Here is a 16,796-nt window from a genome sequence, read left to right on the forward strand (position 1 = left end):
AATAAAATAAAGTTAGGCAGTATTTTCAATATTGCTTATGGACTTGACCGTCACTACAACATGTTTTTTAAAACACATTTGGAAATCATAGAATAACAGAATTGTCTGAGTTGGAAGCAATCTTCAAAGTTTATCTAGTCCTACTCCCTGGCAATGAATAGAAACACCTGGACACAGCTACATCATGTTGTTCAGAGCCTCCTCCAGCCTGATACTGAATGTTCCAAGGACAGGGCAGCAGCAACTTAACTAAATGAACTCCAAAAGAACATGGAGAGGGAATTGCAGTGGAAGAATAGCACAGGTAGGAAAAGGAGAAAATAATTTCCTGCGGGATTTTCTGGCGAGGAGAAGCAAAAAAAAATGAAACCAGAGCCAAGCTCCCAGGACTACAGAAAACAAAAGCTACTGAAAAGCGAACGCCCCACCACGCCGCCACTTTTCCCTTCCCTCCCGCCCACCCAAGACCGCCCCGCCCCGCCCCGCCCCGCCGGCCTCCCCGCGCTGCCCGCCCCCTTTCGGGCCGCGGTTGAGGGCCGCGCTTTCCTGCCTTCTCACAGCGCATGCTCTTACTACCCATCGGCACGGGCAGTACGCATGCGGGGGTCCTTGCTGTGAGCAGCGGGCGGAAGCGGGAAGGTCCGTTCCTTGCCGCCCTCTCGAGCAGGTAGTGGCGGGACGCGGAGTTGTGTCCTCACCGAGGGCTGAGGGGAGGAGTGCAGCTGCCCTGTGCTGCCCGGACTAGGTTCTGCTTTCAGTGTGAGCTCATGCACTTCTCTTCTGCTTGAACTGCCCCGCAGCCGTTCTCTACGGAGACCGAGTCCCCGCTGTGACAGATACAGTGTTATAACGGTTAGAAGTATCCATATATATGCTATTATTTCTTTTCTCCTAATCCTGTTTAAGCTGGTTTGGCGCTGAGTGCTCACAAGAAAAACGTTTATATCATCAGTGCTAATAACCTTGTAGTTCTCATACTAAAGTAAGCATTCAGGCCATTGGTTTTAAACGTTGTGCTTTCTGGTAGTTGTTGGCTTAATGGTAGTCCTCACAGTTTGTGCACTGAGCTTCCTCTCTCTGCCTTCACAAGAAGTGCAGTTCTGCTGCTTCTCAGGGCTGAAGTGCTGCTGAGATAAATGGCAGTAACAGAACATTTTCCACCAGAAATGCATAGATTTGGCCTGTTAAGCTGTACAATTAGTAGATTACAAGTTGAAATGAATAAATGAGTTTGTATTAATCTGTAAGAATTCTAATTGTATGATAGTAGTCAGCTCTGTTAGAGCAAAAATGGGCTGAACTTACTGCTGTTCATGTGCCCCTGAAGGCTTGTGCCAGCACATGCTAAAGCCCAGCAGCCAAGGGAGCGAGGTGTCATGCTGCTCTCTTGGCTTTTCCTTTTGTTTAGTTAGACGATGTCATGTTTTCTCCTCAGGTTACAACATGAGGGGGAAAAAAACTTCCAGACTAGGTCTTTCTTCTTAAGTTGTCTTCTTGGTTTTATTAAAACTGCAATACAACAAAAGATTGCTCCTGTCGATGATGGGAGGATTGATCCAGGTTGTAGGACTTCTGTTTGTTTAATGGTTTTTATGAGAAAACTGAACAGAAACTATAAGACTACATTACTGTCTCTACGTACACGTTTGTGTTAAAGGTGGACCATTGCCTTCTTCAGACTTGTTTTAGATCTTTTAGAGTGATCCCAGATATTGTGCTGAGTCCTTTGCGTGTTTGCAGGGGCTTCAGAAATATACCATTTTGGCTCCCCCCATCAGTTATATGCTAATGTTCTTGGCTGTTATGTCATTCTTCATGGCATTTTGATGAGATTTCCTCTGAGTCCACAAAATAATGCATTTATTCTCTGATTTGGAGAATGACTTAAAGCACATCTCTGCAAGTAGCATCTGCTTTGATAGATAAGGAATTTCCTTGTGCCTTAAACTGCTATAGCTTGTCCCAAAATGACATTAATCCTCTTTATGGTATTTTCAGTGAAATGTTTCTTGTTACAGAGAAAAAAAGTAATCTTTCCAGTTTATCTATTGCTTCTTGAGATTTCTTTATTTTTCTGCTTCAGAGCTAATCTCATTTCTGGAAAGAGAGTACAGAAGAACAATCTATTAGTTGCAGTAATGCCTAAAAATAGGACCCATAGTGTATGCACACCTTTGACTTGAACAAAAGCTAATGGGTTGGATGGGTCTGTGTAATCTAGTTAGAAATGTAGTTCTTTTTTATCCCATGCTGGATAATCTGTCCTGGATTAATGTACTGTTAGAATAAAATGGATGCAACTTTGGTTTCCTCCCGCTTGAACTTAATTCTAGGGTCAGGATGAGGAGTATCAATGGACTTATTTTCCAGTGTTGTTCTTTTCATGATTAAGAGCAGTTGCATTATCACACTTGCAGGGTCTGCAAGGTACTTCTATTGTCTGTAGCATGTATTTCATATTCTGACTATTTTGGTATAAGCAGTAAGCAGTGAAGGTTGTCTTACATCTCTTAGGATTGTATTATGAGCTCTTTTTTTTTGTTTGTTTTGAAATGTCTTTTGACTCCCCTTCTGAAGATAATAACAGAATTGTATGTTTCAGAGAACTGGACATGGAAGACAAAAGTGATGGACACATTCAACAAATAAATGCAGCACGCAGTTCTTCCTTTGTAATCTCTTTGTCATATTTTTGACTAAATGCTTGTTTCCCTTGATCTGGAGTGGAGAAAAAAAAGCAGGACTTTAACTGTGATTGTCATTATGTTATTTTCTTTATATTACTGGTTCCTCATATCTACTCAGAGGTACAAAGTCTTTTGAGTGATAATTCCATTACTAGTAAACTGAGTTATTTATAATTTGCTATGATTGTAAAAATTCAGTTGATCTTCATTGCATCCTAGAGATTCTCGAAAAGCATTTTCCAAAAGAATTCAGCAACCTGTATATCCAGAATGTATGTGAAGTGATTCTAACAGGAGGCTGACTTGACCTATCTGTCATGGCTGGTGTGTTTTCAACTGCAAGAATGCCCTCTAGACTGTTACAGCATGTTGGTATATTTAATTTAACATCAGCAGTACACGAGAATGTTTCTGTGTGCCTGCAAGCTTGCAACCTGCAGTTTTCTGTGTTGAAAATATTGTAGAAAATTTTTACCCCTTTACTATGCTAGCTGAAGTGTAAGATTTGCTGTTTTGTGTTTCTTAGAGATACGTGGAGGAAAATCAGAAGTAGTGATTAATCTTTTGATGATAAGAACAAATTTATACTTCTTTACATTTCTGTACATTTCTTCTTGCATGTTTCTTAGTAAGAAAAATATTGCTTACTTTTCTGTTGTTATTCTCTCATTCATGCTGTGATACTGTTCAGATCAGCAGTTTTGTTTGTGACTGTGTGGTGTTAAATGCATTTGCCACTGCATCTTGTGTTGTCTTAATGATTTGCAGTGTGCCTTAAAGGATTATAGAGCTAATCTGAGAGTTCAAGTTCTGGTGTTTTTTTTTGTTTGTTTGTTTGTTTGTTTTTTTGTTGTTTGTTTGTTTGTTTGTTTCCCCAAACACATTTAAGATCTTTTAGTTTTAACAAAAGTTTAAAAAGCCTGTAGGGGGGAAAAAAAAAGAATATGACTTTCACAAAAGGACTTCAATGCTCAGGCTCTGCCTAACACCCTATCTTGCAGTGTTCAGTTCAAAAATTACAGTCTTTAAACCACATCTAAGCTACTGCTTGATTCTGTAAGTGCTTAGGCTTTTGGTTATATACTTTAACACTAAAGTTACCAGGCTCTCAAAGCTTGTTTCTGAGGTGTGTTGCAAGTAAAATGGAAAGCTAGTTCTTTTGCCTTCTGTCTGAATTGATGAAAGGACTGTGAGCCTGACAGCTTTTCTTGTGCCTGCACCCGAGACAGCTTCTTAGCTTCCTGAATGAGGTGTGAGATTGGTAAAGTTAAGCTGCAAGAGAAAGGAATGAGGTGGAGTCCTTCTTTATTAAAACTTATTTTATTGTAGCATACTGTTTTCTTTCTGAACCTCGAGATGGAGACATCCTATGATTGCATTATCTTGGTGGGACGTCTCAATGCATCCAAAACAACAAATTCTAAAATTGCTGCTTATTTTTGTTGAAGGTTAACCTTTGTTTAAAGCTTTTTCTACTAGGCAGTTGTTCTCCAGTGTACTGTGGTTTAAGGCGTTTTATATGCTTTTGGAACATATGTTAATATTCCCTAGACAATTAAGATAGAACTGTTGGATTATAGTAGACTGTTCTACTGTCAGAAATATAAAAGTTAGAAAATCAGGTAAAATTAGGTAGAAAGACAATTATGGGGTAGAGCAGAATGTGGAAAGTTCAGCCCATAGCTGTCTTCAAAGTTACATTTCACTTAGTAAGCAAGTGATGAATGACCTCTTTTTCTCTCTCTTCTGAATTCACGTGCAAAATGAAATCATTTACATAATTCTTTGATGGCTAAAATTATTAAGCCTTTACAGAGGCTGATCTGTATGTTTGTCACTTTTAGCTTTTGGAAGGCAATAGAGGTTTTTCGTTCACTGCCTTTTTCTTTCTGCTGTGTGTGTTTTGAACCCATCCACTTTTTCTGCTGTTCGAGGAGTGCCCCGTGATGCTTCCTACCTATCACAGCCTGATGAGTAACTGCAGTGCCACTTAGAGAATTCTACAGCAGCAGACTCAGATTTGAAGGGATGCTTGTCAGTGCTACGCAGTTAGCCTTTTGAGAACAAGAGACACCTGGCAGACTTATTTTCACTGAGCTGCTGTTAACACTGAGGAGAGCACTACAGACATCTGCATCTAGATTTGGGATGCCCGTGCTGTATCAATTTGATCTCGAAAATGTATTTCTGTGGGTCTTAGAACTACAGCATATACATGTGCATATGCATGTGCACACATCCACATTAATGTCTTTATGTTTTAATTGCAGAGAACAAAAACCTGAGAGCGTCAGTGATTATTATTTAAAACACATGAACTTATTTTTACATGTATGGAAACTTAACATTTACAAAAAAAAGAACACCATAAACCATCCTTGTTTTCAACTTGTATATTATTTACATAAATTACCTAAATTGTAGGAGTAAACATGAAGTAAGTAGTGGAAATAATATGGCTGCGTCCCACTGCATCAACTGACATATGGCTCCTTTTCATAAATTTTCCTTTCTAATCATAGAGACGCTTGCAGAATATTTGTCCAATTGACATAAATGGCAAAATCTTTTGTCTCAAAAGAAAGCAAAGGGGCTGCAAAATTTGAAGGCGGTTTTTGAACCTGAATTTCTTTCTTTGTTTTGATTTAACAGCCATCTTTGAACGGTAACAAAATGCATCTTGCTGTTACACATCTCTGGGAAAAACAAACATCTCCGTAATTGCTCAAGTACTGTAACTGCAAGAAATTTAAGAAGTGTTAATTCATTATGTTGTACATCTTCCTAGCTCATTATAGTGCTGCTGAATGAAAAGTAATGTTACTGATTAACTCTGAAGTTCACTGTTTCTAGATGAAATAGATCAGATGAAATAAATTGTCATCCTGTTAGGATGTAGTACGAAGTAGAATCATGGAATGGCTTGAGTTGAAAAGGACCTCAAAGATTATCTGGTTTCAACTGCTACATGCAGGGTCACCAACCAGCAGACCAGGCTGCCCAGAGCCACATCCAGCCTGACCTTGAATGCCTCCAGGGATGGGGCATCCACAACCTCCTCAGGCAACCTGTTCCAGTGCGTCACCACCCTCTGTGTGAAAAACTTCCTCATAATATCTAACCTAAACCTCCCTTGTCTCAGTTTAAAACCATTCCCCCTTGTCCTACCACTGTCCACCCTTGTAAACAGTCATAAGTAGATACTTCCAACTGAAAAGTTTTTTGTTTTTGTTTTTTTTGGAGCTTTCTTGTCTTGTGCATGCTGAGGTGGAAGTTACAGGAAAAAAAAAAAAACAACTTGCTGACCTAATGTATGTTGTGAGGTAGGATGCATGGCACTGTGGCTTTGTTACTGACTCTGAGTACAAGTGGCTGATTAGTTTTTTCTAAATTGCTTTTGTGGTTCTGGGGTTCGATGAAGGCTGCTGCAATTAATTCTGGGGATTACTGCATTGCATCTTGAGATCAGTGCCAGGTGAGGCAGCCTATCTGTGTCTTGGGCAGCATCATGAATGCAAGTCCTCAGCGCAGAGATCTGCTGTGTGACTGATTCTCACTAACAGCTTCCCATTACTGTAAGGACCTTTCTGTAGTGTGTGGTAAGCCTAGTCAGTTAACATGCAGTAACTTAGCTGTTTTTAGTTTTGCAGAGTTGAAATCTTTCCTAAAGCACAAAATGTTCTGAAAAACAGAGCAGTACAAACATAATTTGTCACTTGTGCACCCTCTTCTCTAAATTGCTGAAATACTGTGATTGAGCTCGAGCTTTATGTCTGCTTTTCGTGGCAACATGATTCTGCTTTTTCCATTCAAAGTCCCTGCTTGCTTTCTAGCATGTATTTTGTATATAAAGTATTCATATTCTTTATCCTTTATATTCACCAGCTGCTATTAATCATGAGTAAAATAATATTTTGTTGCCATTTTCAACACAATGGAATGTTTTCAAAATAATCATGGAGGTCTGTCAAATGTTATCAGATGTGTAGCAAATGTTACTGTCTCTTCCTGATGTATTTAATACTGAGACTGATCCGTCTGAAGTTTTTTAGTCATTTAATAAAGCTCTCCCTTTAGAAAATAGATTTCCCCTTCTGAGTATGCTGGAACTTCTAGTAACTCTTAATTTGATGTATTTGGGTAACATCAGGAGTCTGTTTCTTGTCATTTAGATATCAGCTATGCCTGTTCAGTTGCTAAAGATCATTAAAGGAAAACTTGAGACTCAGCTTCCAAGCCACTTGCAGAGGGAGGAGTTAAAACATTTGCAAATAGGACTTGACCATACCAACAAATATTTCCAGGTAATTTACTAACAAACAAATTTTGGTTTGCTTTGAGATAGCTCCTGCCTAATTTGTGAAGTGTCCCCACATTTCAGCTATGTTGTTGACTTACTGGTGCTGTTTCTGTTCATCTGTTGCATATCTTTTTTGTTGGCAGTGTTGAACTTCATTGCATTGTTGCTATTGACTTGATTGGTTTGCAGTTCTTCCTCTTACCTAATTACAGTAGTATACAGAAGACTGCTGAAAATTGAGGGTTTTAGGGAGGGTGTAAATATGTATATTTGAATAGCATTAAGCACTACTATGCTCCTTATAGATCATGTTTCTCTGTTACGACCGTTAAAGCAGTTTTCCTTTCTTGTATGAAGCAATTCAGTATCCATTTTTATGAAAAGATGTCTCTGTGGCAATTATCTGCACCACAGTGCTAATAGTTTTGTTATTTATTATCAGTTGTGCACTATATTTCTCTAGGAGTCCCAAATATATTTCAGATTCAAAGTACAGTCCTAGTGAAGTGCAGAAGTAATATTTTCATTCCTAAAACAAATATACTATGTAAAATGCAGCATCAGTTCTTGAGGGTTTTCTTTTTCAACCTGTTTAATTTTTTGCATATATGCTACTGAAAATCCTGTTTGTCATCTTCGGTACTTACGAGGCAGAAAGTCAACATTATCCCAAGCTTACCTTCTGACCAGAATGAAAACAAATTCTGGAAAAAACCTTAGGCGGCTTGCATCGTAAAGAAAATGGCACAAATATTTTAGAAACATAAACTGAACCAGTTTGTATGCAAAAAGAACATCTTGCTTCCCCACCTGTGTATTCCCAGGTCCAGCCCTAGTGCTTTTGTGACTCTGTGTTGAGTCAGTTCAGGGAAATAAATTGCACAAGTCTAATCATATTAACAGTGAGAGGGTAGTTTTCACCTATTCTTGTTCTCTAGACTGATTCATTATGGTGTCAAAGAGATGCCAGGAGTACTGCAATTAGATAAATCAGAAAGGAGCAAAACTGCCTTTTTTGGAAGCGCAGCAGCGTGTGATAGGAGGTGAATTGATGTCATGAATAAGAGTGATCCAGTCTCCGTTGGGTCTTGTAAGGGGACAATTGGAATTATCAATGAAGAGTGCTGCTTGTAAGCAGGGTTTTTATTCCTCAGGATATAGTTTTCTGTCTTCGTTCACCTGCAGGGCATATAGGCTTTCTTACTTTTAAAAGTTCTTTCTGCAAGAATGGTTGGACACTGACAGGGATTCTTGTTTGCAGAGGAAATACTCAAGTAGGCAGAAGTTGAATTAGAAAACGATTCTGCCAAAATGTTTCCAATAGGTAAGCAGAATGATTATTAACAGACTAAGCATACATGTGATATTGTAATTGCTGGAAGTGCACAGAATCTTTCTCAGAATTTTGCTTGAAAAAAACTTCATGCTGCATGGATTAGTAGGTGACTGAAATGGCTTGGCATAAAAACAGAACAACTGCAGGACTGATAAAGCTTGTGCTAATACACCATTAAATGTGTCGGAGATTCCAGTTCCGCAAGCCAAGCTTGAAGCAAGTGTGAGAATGCACTGATTGCAGGTTATCTTAGTGATGGCACAGCGTGCTACTCCAGAGTTTCAAAAAATCTTTCTGAAGAATATGGAGTTTAATTTGAATTTATGGTAAAACAGTACAAAAAAGTCCTTACCTCCTCAGTTGAGCTGTGCCCTGACTGAACCTGATGCCACCTCCTGTTAACTTTCTGTCCTCTGGACTTTACCCTGGCAGCTGAACCGAAAGTTGAGAATGTGCTGTCATGTCCCTACAGCACTGCTACAGCTGCCAGGTCGGCTTTTGGACCAGACTGAGGAACTAGGCTGTGGCAAGGAGGGAGACAGATTCACTAGAGGCATTGCACATAAGCAGCGTGAGGATGAGTTTAGTGGCATATGGAATGAGGAGGGATTTGGAAGAAGTTTGTTGAGTTTTAATGTACAGTGCAAGATTTGTGGGGGAGGATTGAATTTGAGCAGGTTTTTCCAGGGCAAATTTTAGATAAGTTTGGAGCCCAGGGGTTTTAGGTGAATTAAGAAAGCAGTGGGTGGCATTTGTGCTGGGGAAAAGGATTAGAGAGTAGGTGTTCAGGATACAAAGAAAACTGATGGGGGCAGGCAGTTCTACATAAGAATGGGGTACCAGAGTCTGAGAAATCATTTGAAGATACTGGAATGTAGGAGGAAAAAAGTGGAAAGTAAAAATGGCCAAAAAGCAGAGTCCCTTTCTCATAAATGTATGCTGTTTTTTAGTGGATTGAGTGTTCTTTACTAAAAGAACATCGTGTGCCTGAAATGATTTGGTTTTATTGCAGATTTCATTACAAGAAAAAAATCTGTGGAATTTCTTTTACTGGTGAATACAGTTCAAGACAAATAATCGCAGCAAGAACAATTGTACCTAGTAATTGCAATTCCAAAGTTGTGATTTTGAGAATGAGTGAAAAACCTGTCTTTAAGTATTCATACACAGATCTCAAAACATTATTCTGCGGATGCTGATTGCTAAAATAAATATTTGATACCGCAGTCCCTCTACAAAATGTAACTGTGTTCCTTGTGAAAAGCAGGAGCTTAACTGCTCAAGACACGTAGTCATAGATCTTTGACCTTTATTTTGGTCTTAAGTTATTCCTACTGTCTAAGAAGCAATAAAGCAATATGGTAAATATTAAATTAATTCAACATAGGGTGCTTTGTTTGTTTTAGTGTAGTGAAATTTGTATGCTTTGGGTTGGAAATGGAGAACCTGTGAATTTTAATTCTTTATAGAAAATAGTCAAATAAGCTATGTTGAATTTTATTTGGATCCTTCCTTAGTTAATTTGTTACTACAGTGTTAACGTTACTCTGAAAAGCCTCTACAATAGCAATTCACTGCTGTATATTTTATCTTAATGTGGTTTAAGAGGTGTTTACTAACATTTAAATAATGTTTCCCACAGAATATGTGCATTATAAGATCACAGTGATTTACCTGACTGTTGTCTTAGTGTTGTCTTTGTGCAGTTACAGATGATTGCATCTGTTGTCTCCTTACAAGAACCTTCTTATTTTATTTGCTGTCTTGTTTTATAGTTCTCTTAGATGTTCGTAGACTCAGTTTTCAAATTTCTGTATTTTTCTTCATTGAACCAATCTCTGTGATTTTATCTTTGTGGTAGATATAGTGCTTTATCTACCATACTGTGTAGAAATACGTTTGGCTGACATCTTTGTTTCTACTGAAGATGAAACTTTATTGATGAGGTGCCATGTTTCTGAAAAGCAAAATGAAAACCAACACATTTGTTCCGAAGGAATGTTAACATAACAAAAATTGCTACAGTTTGCTTCAATGCAAGTTGGAAATTCACTGTAATGATTGAATATACACACACATACATATATTTGCATCTTTTAGAGCATTAGTGTTATTGATAAATCAATATATTGCTGAGTTTCCAAGTTTTGTGATGCGTTCTTTGTCATCCCAACTATTTTTTATATTACAGGATGTTGTTTATCTCTGTGTCTTTTATCTCTTGACTGTGATTTAATTTGGATATTTATGTTGTAATCCTTTGACAATAATTTGATATAAGGTTTTGAATGTCCTATTTATTTTAGCAACTTATTAGCCTTTGTGCAAAAAGTCTAACTGTTGTGTTAATGATGTAAGCAGTAAAAAGGTATTTCCATAGCTACAATTTCTGTTTACTATCCAGGCCATAGCATCTAAGTAATTTAAACTTGTGCTATTTCATTCATAGTGCTTCCTTTAAATCTCTAGAAGCTCATTTATGCTGGCTTGTGCATGTTTCACCAATTAAAACAAAGAAAGATATGTTCTCTTTTTTTTTTTTTTTTAAGCTTATAGACATTTCATTTGTTATCAGTGCTTCGGTAACCAATAGATTGATTGTATGGTCCCAGTTCATATATTTATATATATGTATTTAATTTTGTTCTTACTTTTTAGGGAATAGTTATTCTTTCCTACCCACTGACAAAACTTGGAGATGGTACAGACTTTTTCAAGATTGTTCTTCAAGGTACTCCATCTAAATACACTTTTATTTTTGCTAGACTTCTCAACCTTTTTTTTTTTTTTTTACGTTATACTGTTCCACCACTACTAATTGCTTTGTTTAGTATTCAGTAAAATTTTTATACTTGAAACATGTTCATTCTCCATAAAAAATAGATTTATTTTAAACTTTTCCATATAGGCTATATGGTATTTGGATTTACGGTTGACTTCTTGTTACAGAATCTTTTAAAATACTTTTCAGAAAATTCATTAGTCATGAGTACAGCATATTTTTAAATTACTTATCATAGAGAAGGTCTAAGAAAAATACAGAGTCAACAGTTACCCAGTGTATGCCATTTCAGTACACATTTGATATAGAACAGTATGCTAATTTGCAGTACATGTGTTGCATTGCTTTAAACTAACCAGTTCAGAAAGGGATTTTGAGATGGTTTTGAGGAGCTTGCCATTTCCTTGAACTTCTTTCTCAGCTTCTTCTTTCTGTTAGGGAATCATCACTTGCTCCTTATGAGCCTTTTGGAATATATAAATTCTGTGTCTGTGACCCAACTGTAGGCTAAGGAGTTCAAATCCTACATGAAAATGCTGCCTGTGTTTAGTGTTACCAGAGGTGAATGAAGTTGATGAGAACAAAGTCGTTTGTCTTCTAGCTTTGGGATTACTGAGGACAGCAACAAAGCTTCTCAAGTCGTGCTAATTTCACAAGGCTTTTCAGGAAGGTTAAGAGTTTTCATATATTCTGCACAGTCTCAAAAATAAGTTCACACATCTAAATCATTAGTGTTATTTCTGAAATGATAACAGCTAGAATAACCTTCTAAAATAACTTGATGTCTGTTTCAGTCTATCTGAAAGACTACTTACTTGATAGAACCATGCAGTGACTTGGGTTGGAAGGAACATTAAAGCTCATCCCGCTCCACCCCTTCTGCTATGGTCCGGCTGCCCAGGGCCACATCAGTCCTGGCCTTGAATACTTCCAGGGATGGGACACCCATAACTTGTCTGGGCAAACTATGCCAATGCCTCACAGCTCTCTGAGTAAAATGATTTCCTCATAATATCTAAATCTCACCTCTCTAAGTTGAAAACAATTCCCTCTTGTCCCATTGTTATCTGTCCATGTAAAGGGTTGGTTTTCCTCCAGCTGATAAATTTCCTTCAAGTACTGGAAGACCACAGTGTCGTCTCCCCAAGAGCCTTCTTTCTTCACCTCTCTCACCATGCTGGCCACCATCCAGATTGTTGATTTACCTATAGTTAGCACATAAACTCAATTGCACAGCTATTTATGTAATTTTCTGTTTGTAAATTAATTGGAATGAAAAATGTTATGTTCTGTAGATGCGTTTATTTTGGAAACCTTTTCCCATTGCTGTTTTAAAGAAGGAATGATAATTGGATACATTTTTTTTTTCCTAGATGACACATGTTCAAGGATTAACAGCCTCAATGTTCTAATATATGGAAAAATGGCAGAGGATTGTGCAAAACTTATACGTAATGGGGTAAAATATATTCACTTTTTCTTATGTTATGGACTGTTTTCCAGAGATGTTTTTATTTTATCTTCATATAGCTATTATCAACATTAGAAATAGTTTATTCAGTCTGTTCATATTTATAATTATAAACTCGAAAAAAGTATTTGTTTATGTAAACTTTTTGACAGTAATACTGAAATAGAGCAGTTCTTTTTGTCTGTCAGTGCTGTTTCCTTTACCTAGCAAGAAAAGGATTGAGAATATGGATGAAAGAGAAGCCGTCCATTTATGCTTCTAAGTCAGATGTCTTGCCACACTTTTGATAAGATTTTAAATTTTAATTGATTTAAGGTTTAAGTTACACTAAAACTTTTCTTTTTTATAATTTGAAGCTACATGCACAGACTTTTTTTATTATGTATGTTGCTAGCATCTTACTTCATTAGAAAAGGAAGCTTGGTTTTATAGTTCCGAGGTAAAGGACATTGACAAATCAGTCTGAGTTTGATGAGAGTGTGTTGCAAGCTGAAAACAATTACCTCAACTTAACAATTTTGATTAGATTGCCTGTCAGTTTGCTGACAGATAGCCAGATATCAACCTAAAGTATGCTGTATGCTATGGGCTCGTGTTAGTGCTTTATTATTTATGGTAGAAATTCATATTGAAGATGGAAAGTTATTTAGTAAAGAAAACTGGTTTTTGTTTTCAGGTTCATGGAAATATTTTTATGAGCAACAATTTAAGGCTTTCTCAACCATGGAAATAGGAACAATTAAGTTAAAATTTTGTCAAAGCTTTTCGGCTCAGATAATAGAACCACAGAATGTCTTGAGTTGGAAGGAGCCCACAGGGATCATCAAATCCAACTCTTGGTTCCATACAGCATCACCCAGAACTCAAACCGTATTTCCTGAGATGATTGTGCGAATGCATCTGGAACTCCAATTGGCTTGGTGTTGTGATCACTTCCCTGGAGAGACTGTTCCAGTGCCTAGCTACATTTTCAATAAGGAACGTTTTCCTACTCTCCAGTGTGGTCAAGTATGCTTGGAATTCAGTTGATTTGAAAAGGCAGAAATTTCAGCAGAGAGGAGAGCCTATTAATTTGACCTTGAAATTGATGCACAGCTAATTTTAGCCATATGTGTGAACTTGGGGAAATGATACAGAGGGTCATCAGTCTGGATAGTAATCTGTGCAGGTCAGAGGGTATTAAGTTCTACAGGAGATTCTGCTATGAATCAAAGCCTGGTTTTGATGTTTGTCTCATGCCATGCTGTTCTGCTTATGAGGAAGCAAAATTGTTTCTGACAGGTTCTTGGCAATACCAGGCAAAGTATTTGCAGGTAGGCCAATAATCATATAGGGAGAGAAGAGTTGAATTCACCCAACTGGTAAAAGGGACCTCTGGCCATGCAGCGCTCCTTCCCAGGAAGCAGCCTAGATGTAAGAGATGTTCTCTTTTCAGTGTCTAGCCATCATGTTGAGCCTAGGGTGGCTCTGCCTGTGTCCATGCCTTCTGGTGCCTTCTGGTCATGTGGGGAGCACAGATACAAACAATTTGCCTGTGCTACCTGGGCCAGCCACACTCCTTCACCAGGTGCTTAATGACCAGTTAAGGCTCTGACCTAACAGTTCCCCTACATGTGCAGAAGAAACATACCTTGAAGATCAGCAGTCAGTTTGGGACAGAAAAATCTTTCTTTTGCAAATCTTAGATTTGTATGTGAGATAACAACTGTCAGTCTTTATACAGATTCCTGCATTCCAAGAATTTTGGCAGTAATTCCTGGTTGGGAGGTCTTTGAATTAATTTGCTAAATATACAGGATGCAGAATTTTTAAATATGAGGAACTGACTATTTTTATTGTCCTGATTAAAACACACGTAAAAGGCCCTGAGCAGCAATGAGAGGATAGAAAGATGGGTCCCAGAGAGTGCTATAGGAAACAACAACTCTTAGCAACCCTTCAAGTGGTAGTAACCACCAATGATCTATTATTGTTCACAAGAAAAATCCTCAATTTATTATCGACATGTGTACGCACTTGAGTCTGTGTAATACTAAAGTTCCTCCTGACAAAGGAGAACAAGTCAAGTCAGCTCTACAGAGCTCCAATCCTGACTCAGCAGCCAAGTCCCAGAGCCTTATGCCTCCTGTAATCTAACAGAATGCTGAAACAGGAATAATGCATGAAGGTTAATTGCACTATTGAAGGAACACCATGAAAGAGCATCAGCAACAGAGAAAGGAAAGATGTGCTGAACTTGTTTTCTGCAAAAAAAAAAAAAAACAACCTTAATTTTCCTGAAGTGTGTGTTTCTGTGTATTGCTTCTGTCTGTATATGAAAAGAATGAAACAACTTTAATGTACATTAGCTGGATTGTGTGTTTCATGTGCAGAGAATATTAATCCATGTAATTGTTTTCACCTGTTTTAATCTATTTAGTTCTGAGTACATCTTACACTTAGGTGACTTGCACATTATCTTGTAGTCAAAATACACATTTTATTCCTATATATGGCACTAGTTTTGTGTATCAGACTGTCTGATCAAGCAATCTTTTTTGCAGGGTGTTTTTTTTGTTTGTTTGTTTGTTTTTTTACTTTAATGATTATATTGATAAAACCTAAGGTAACAGCCTTTTTTAAAAAAAAAAAAAAAGAAAAAGATTTGGGGCCCTTTATTATTGAGGTCAGCATTATCAGATTGCTGACATAGCTAAAGGAACTACTGTCATGCAATATTAAACAAACTGTCAGCTTTAATCATGTATATGTTGCAGTGTGTATTATATATATATATATAAATATATATATATGTTATAATCAAATAAAAACATGGACAAAAGTCATTCATAAAAAACTTCAGAAAGTGCTTTTGGTAGAAGCTTGGATTAAAAAGGCACCAAGTCTAATATGGTAGTTCTCAGGTGTGTTTGTATGTGTGTGGAAGGTTTTGCAAGAGCAGGTATGATGGAACAAGTTTGCTGTATTGTTCCGACAAGAAAGCATTTGACTCTAAAGGAGCTTTGTTTTGTATCGTAGTTCCTAGCGTTGTGTTTCTTTTGGTCAGAAATACATTTCTTAACATGTCTATCTCCTAAATGTGTTTTCCTTCATCTGTCTTCTCTCATTTATTTATTTATTTATTTTGTAAGGTTGCTACTAAAAGGTGATCTTCTGCAGGAACTTAGATCTTTTTCTGCTTAAGTAATTCTTTTTCTTCTTTGCTTTGTGATGTGTGAGGAATTTTGTACCAAAAGTGAGCATGCAGCAGCAAATGGATTTGCCTCTTGTGCCAGAAGATTAAGAGGGACATCACAGAAGTTTGTAGCATCTGTTTTGCTACCCAAAATTTAGTCATTTACTTAACTGTTGGACCCCTGAGGAATAAATTGGAGGATATTGATCCAACTAAATTGAAAGTATCTACGAGAAGACTGTCTTTGAAGTGAGGCTGTAATACACTAACAAACAACCACTAAGAAGGAATGCTTTCTCAATATTAATTGGTTGTGTGACTGCTTTTTTTGGCTTAGTTAATTTTATGCAGGAAAGAGTCAATGTTCAGTATATTCGAAGAGTAATGATTCTCTTTGAATTAGAATTAGGGTAAAATTGCTACGTAAAGGAAATTAAAGGCAATGTTTGGATTTTTTTTTTTTAACTGAATGTCTTAAGACTTGAGAGTGAAATTTGACATTAAATCCTCTTTTAAACATAATGTCATGCACAGCACTCATCTGTTTATCACCTGTCTCCGTAGGACACCTTTGTGGTTTCTGGATTTAAGGTGACAGAATCTCCTACAGCAAGAGAAGATGGTAGACATGCTTGTCACCTGCAGGTGTCTGAAGAAGCTGGATCAGCCATTTATGTAAGTGGGTGCTTAGATTTTTTTTTTAACCTCTTTTTTCCAAATACCATCATTAAAATTATGCTTTACAATAGAGAAAAAATCTATTAGAATTTGAAGTGCTGCAGATAATTACAGCATGACCATGAGGAAATGATCTGGACACATTTGTGTGTGTGCCTACAGTTATGTAATACATTCTTCCATCCATTTTGTCAAAGTAGTGTATGTGGATGAAACATTTGTATTTATCTCTGATGGATGAGAATGGGTTTTATCCTTTCTGCCCAAGACTCTGTAAGGTCTGGATGGGGATTGTGTGCTTGAAAGTCCTTCATGGTAATACTCTGTGCAGAACAGTCCACGGCAGTGAATAACATTTTGTAGTAGA

At 37.4% G+C, this 16,796-nt stretch overlaps 1 protein-coding gene across 1 annotated transcript in view; it reads left to right on the forward strand.

The window, feature by feature from the left end:
* The first annotated feature begins 677 nt into the window (after positions 1-677).
* The window catches only part of POT1 (protection of telomeres 1), a 60,433-nt gene continuing 44,314 nt past the window's right edge, over positions 678-16,796 (forward strand). The window contains exons 1-6 of the mRNA XM_042872660.1: positions 678-852; positions 2,907-3,055; positions 6,860-6,991; positions 10,982-11,054; positions 12,479-12,564; positions 16,316-16,426. Coding sequence (XP_042728594.1) covers positions 3,005-3,055; positions 6,860-6,991; positions 10,982-11,054; positions 12,479-12,564; positions 16,316-16,426 — 453 coding nt within the window. The 5' untranslated portion in view covers positions 678-852; positions 2,907-3,004. The remainder of the gene's footprint in view (positions 853-2,906; positions 3,056-6,859; positions 6,992-10,981; positions 11,055-12,478; positions 12,565-16,315; positions 16,427-16,796) is intronic.

This window comes from Lagopus leucura, unplaced genomic scaffold (genome assembly GCF_019238085.1).
Source record: "Lagopus leucura isolate 7727_CA_CO unplaced genomic scaffold, USGS_WTPT01 Super-Scaffold_100008, whole genome shotgun sequence".
NCBI classification, from domain to species: Eukaryota; Metazoa; Chordata; class Aves; order Galliformes; family Phasianidae; genus Lagopus; species Lagopus leucura.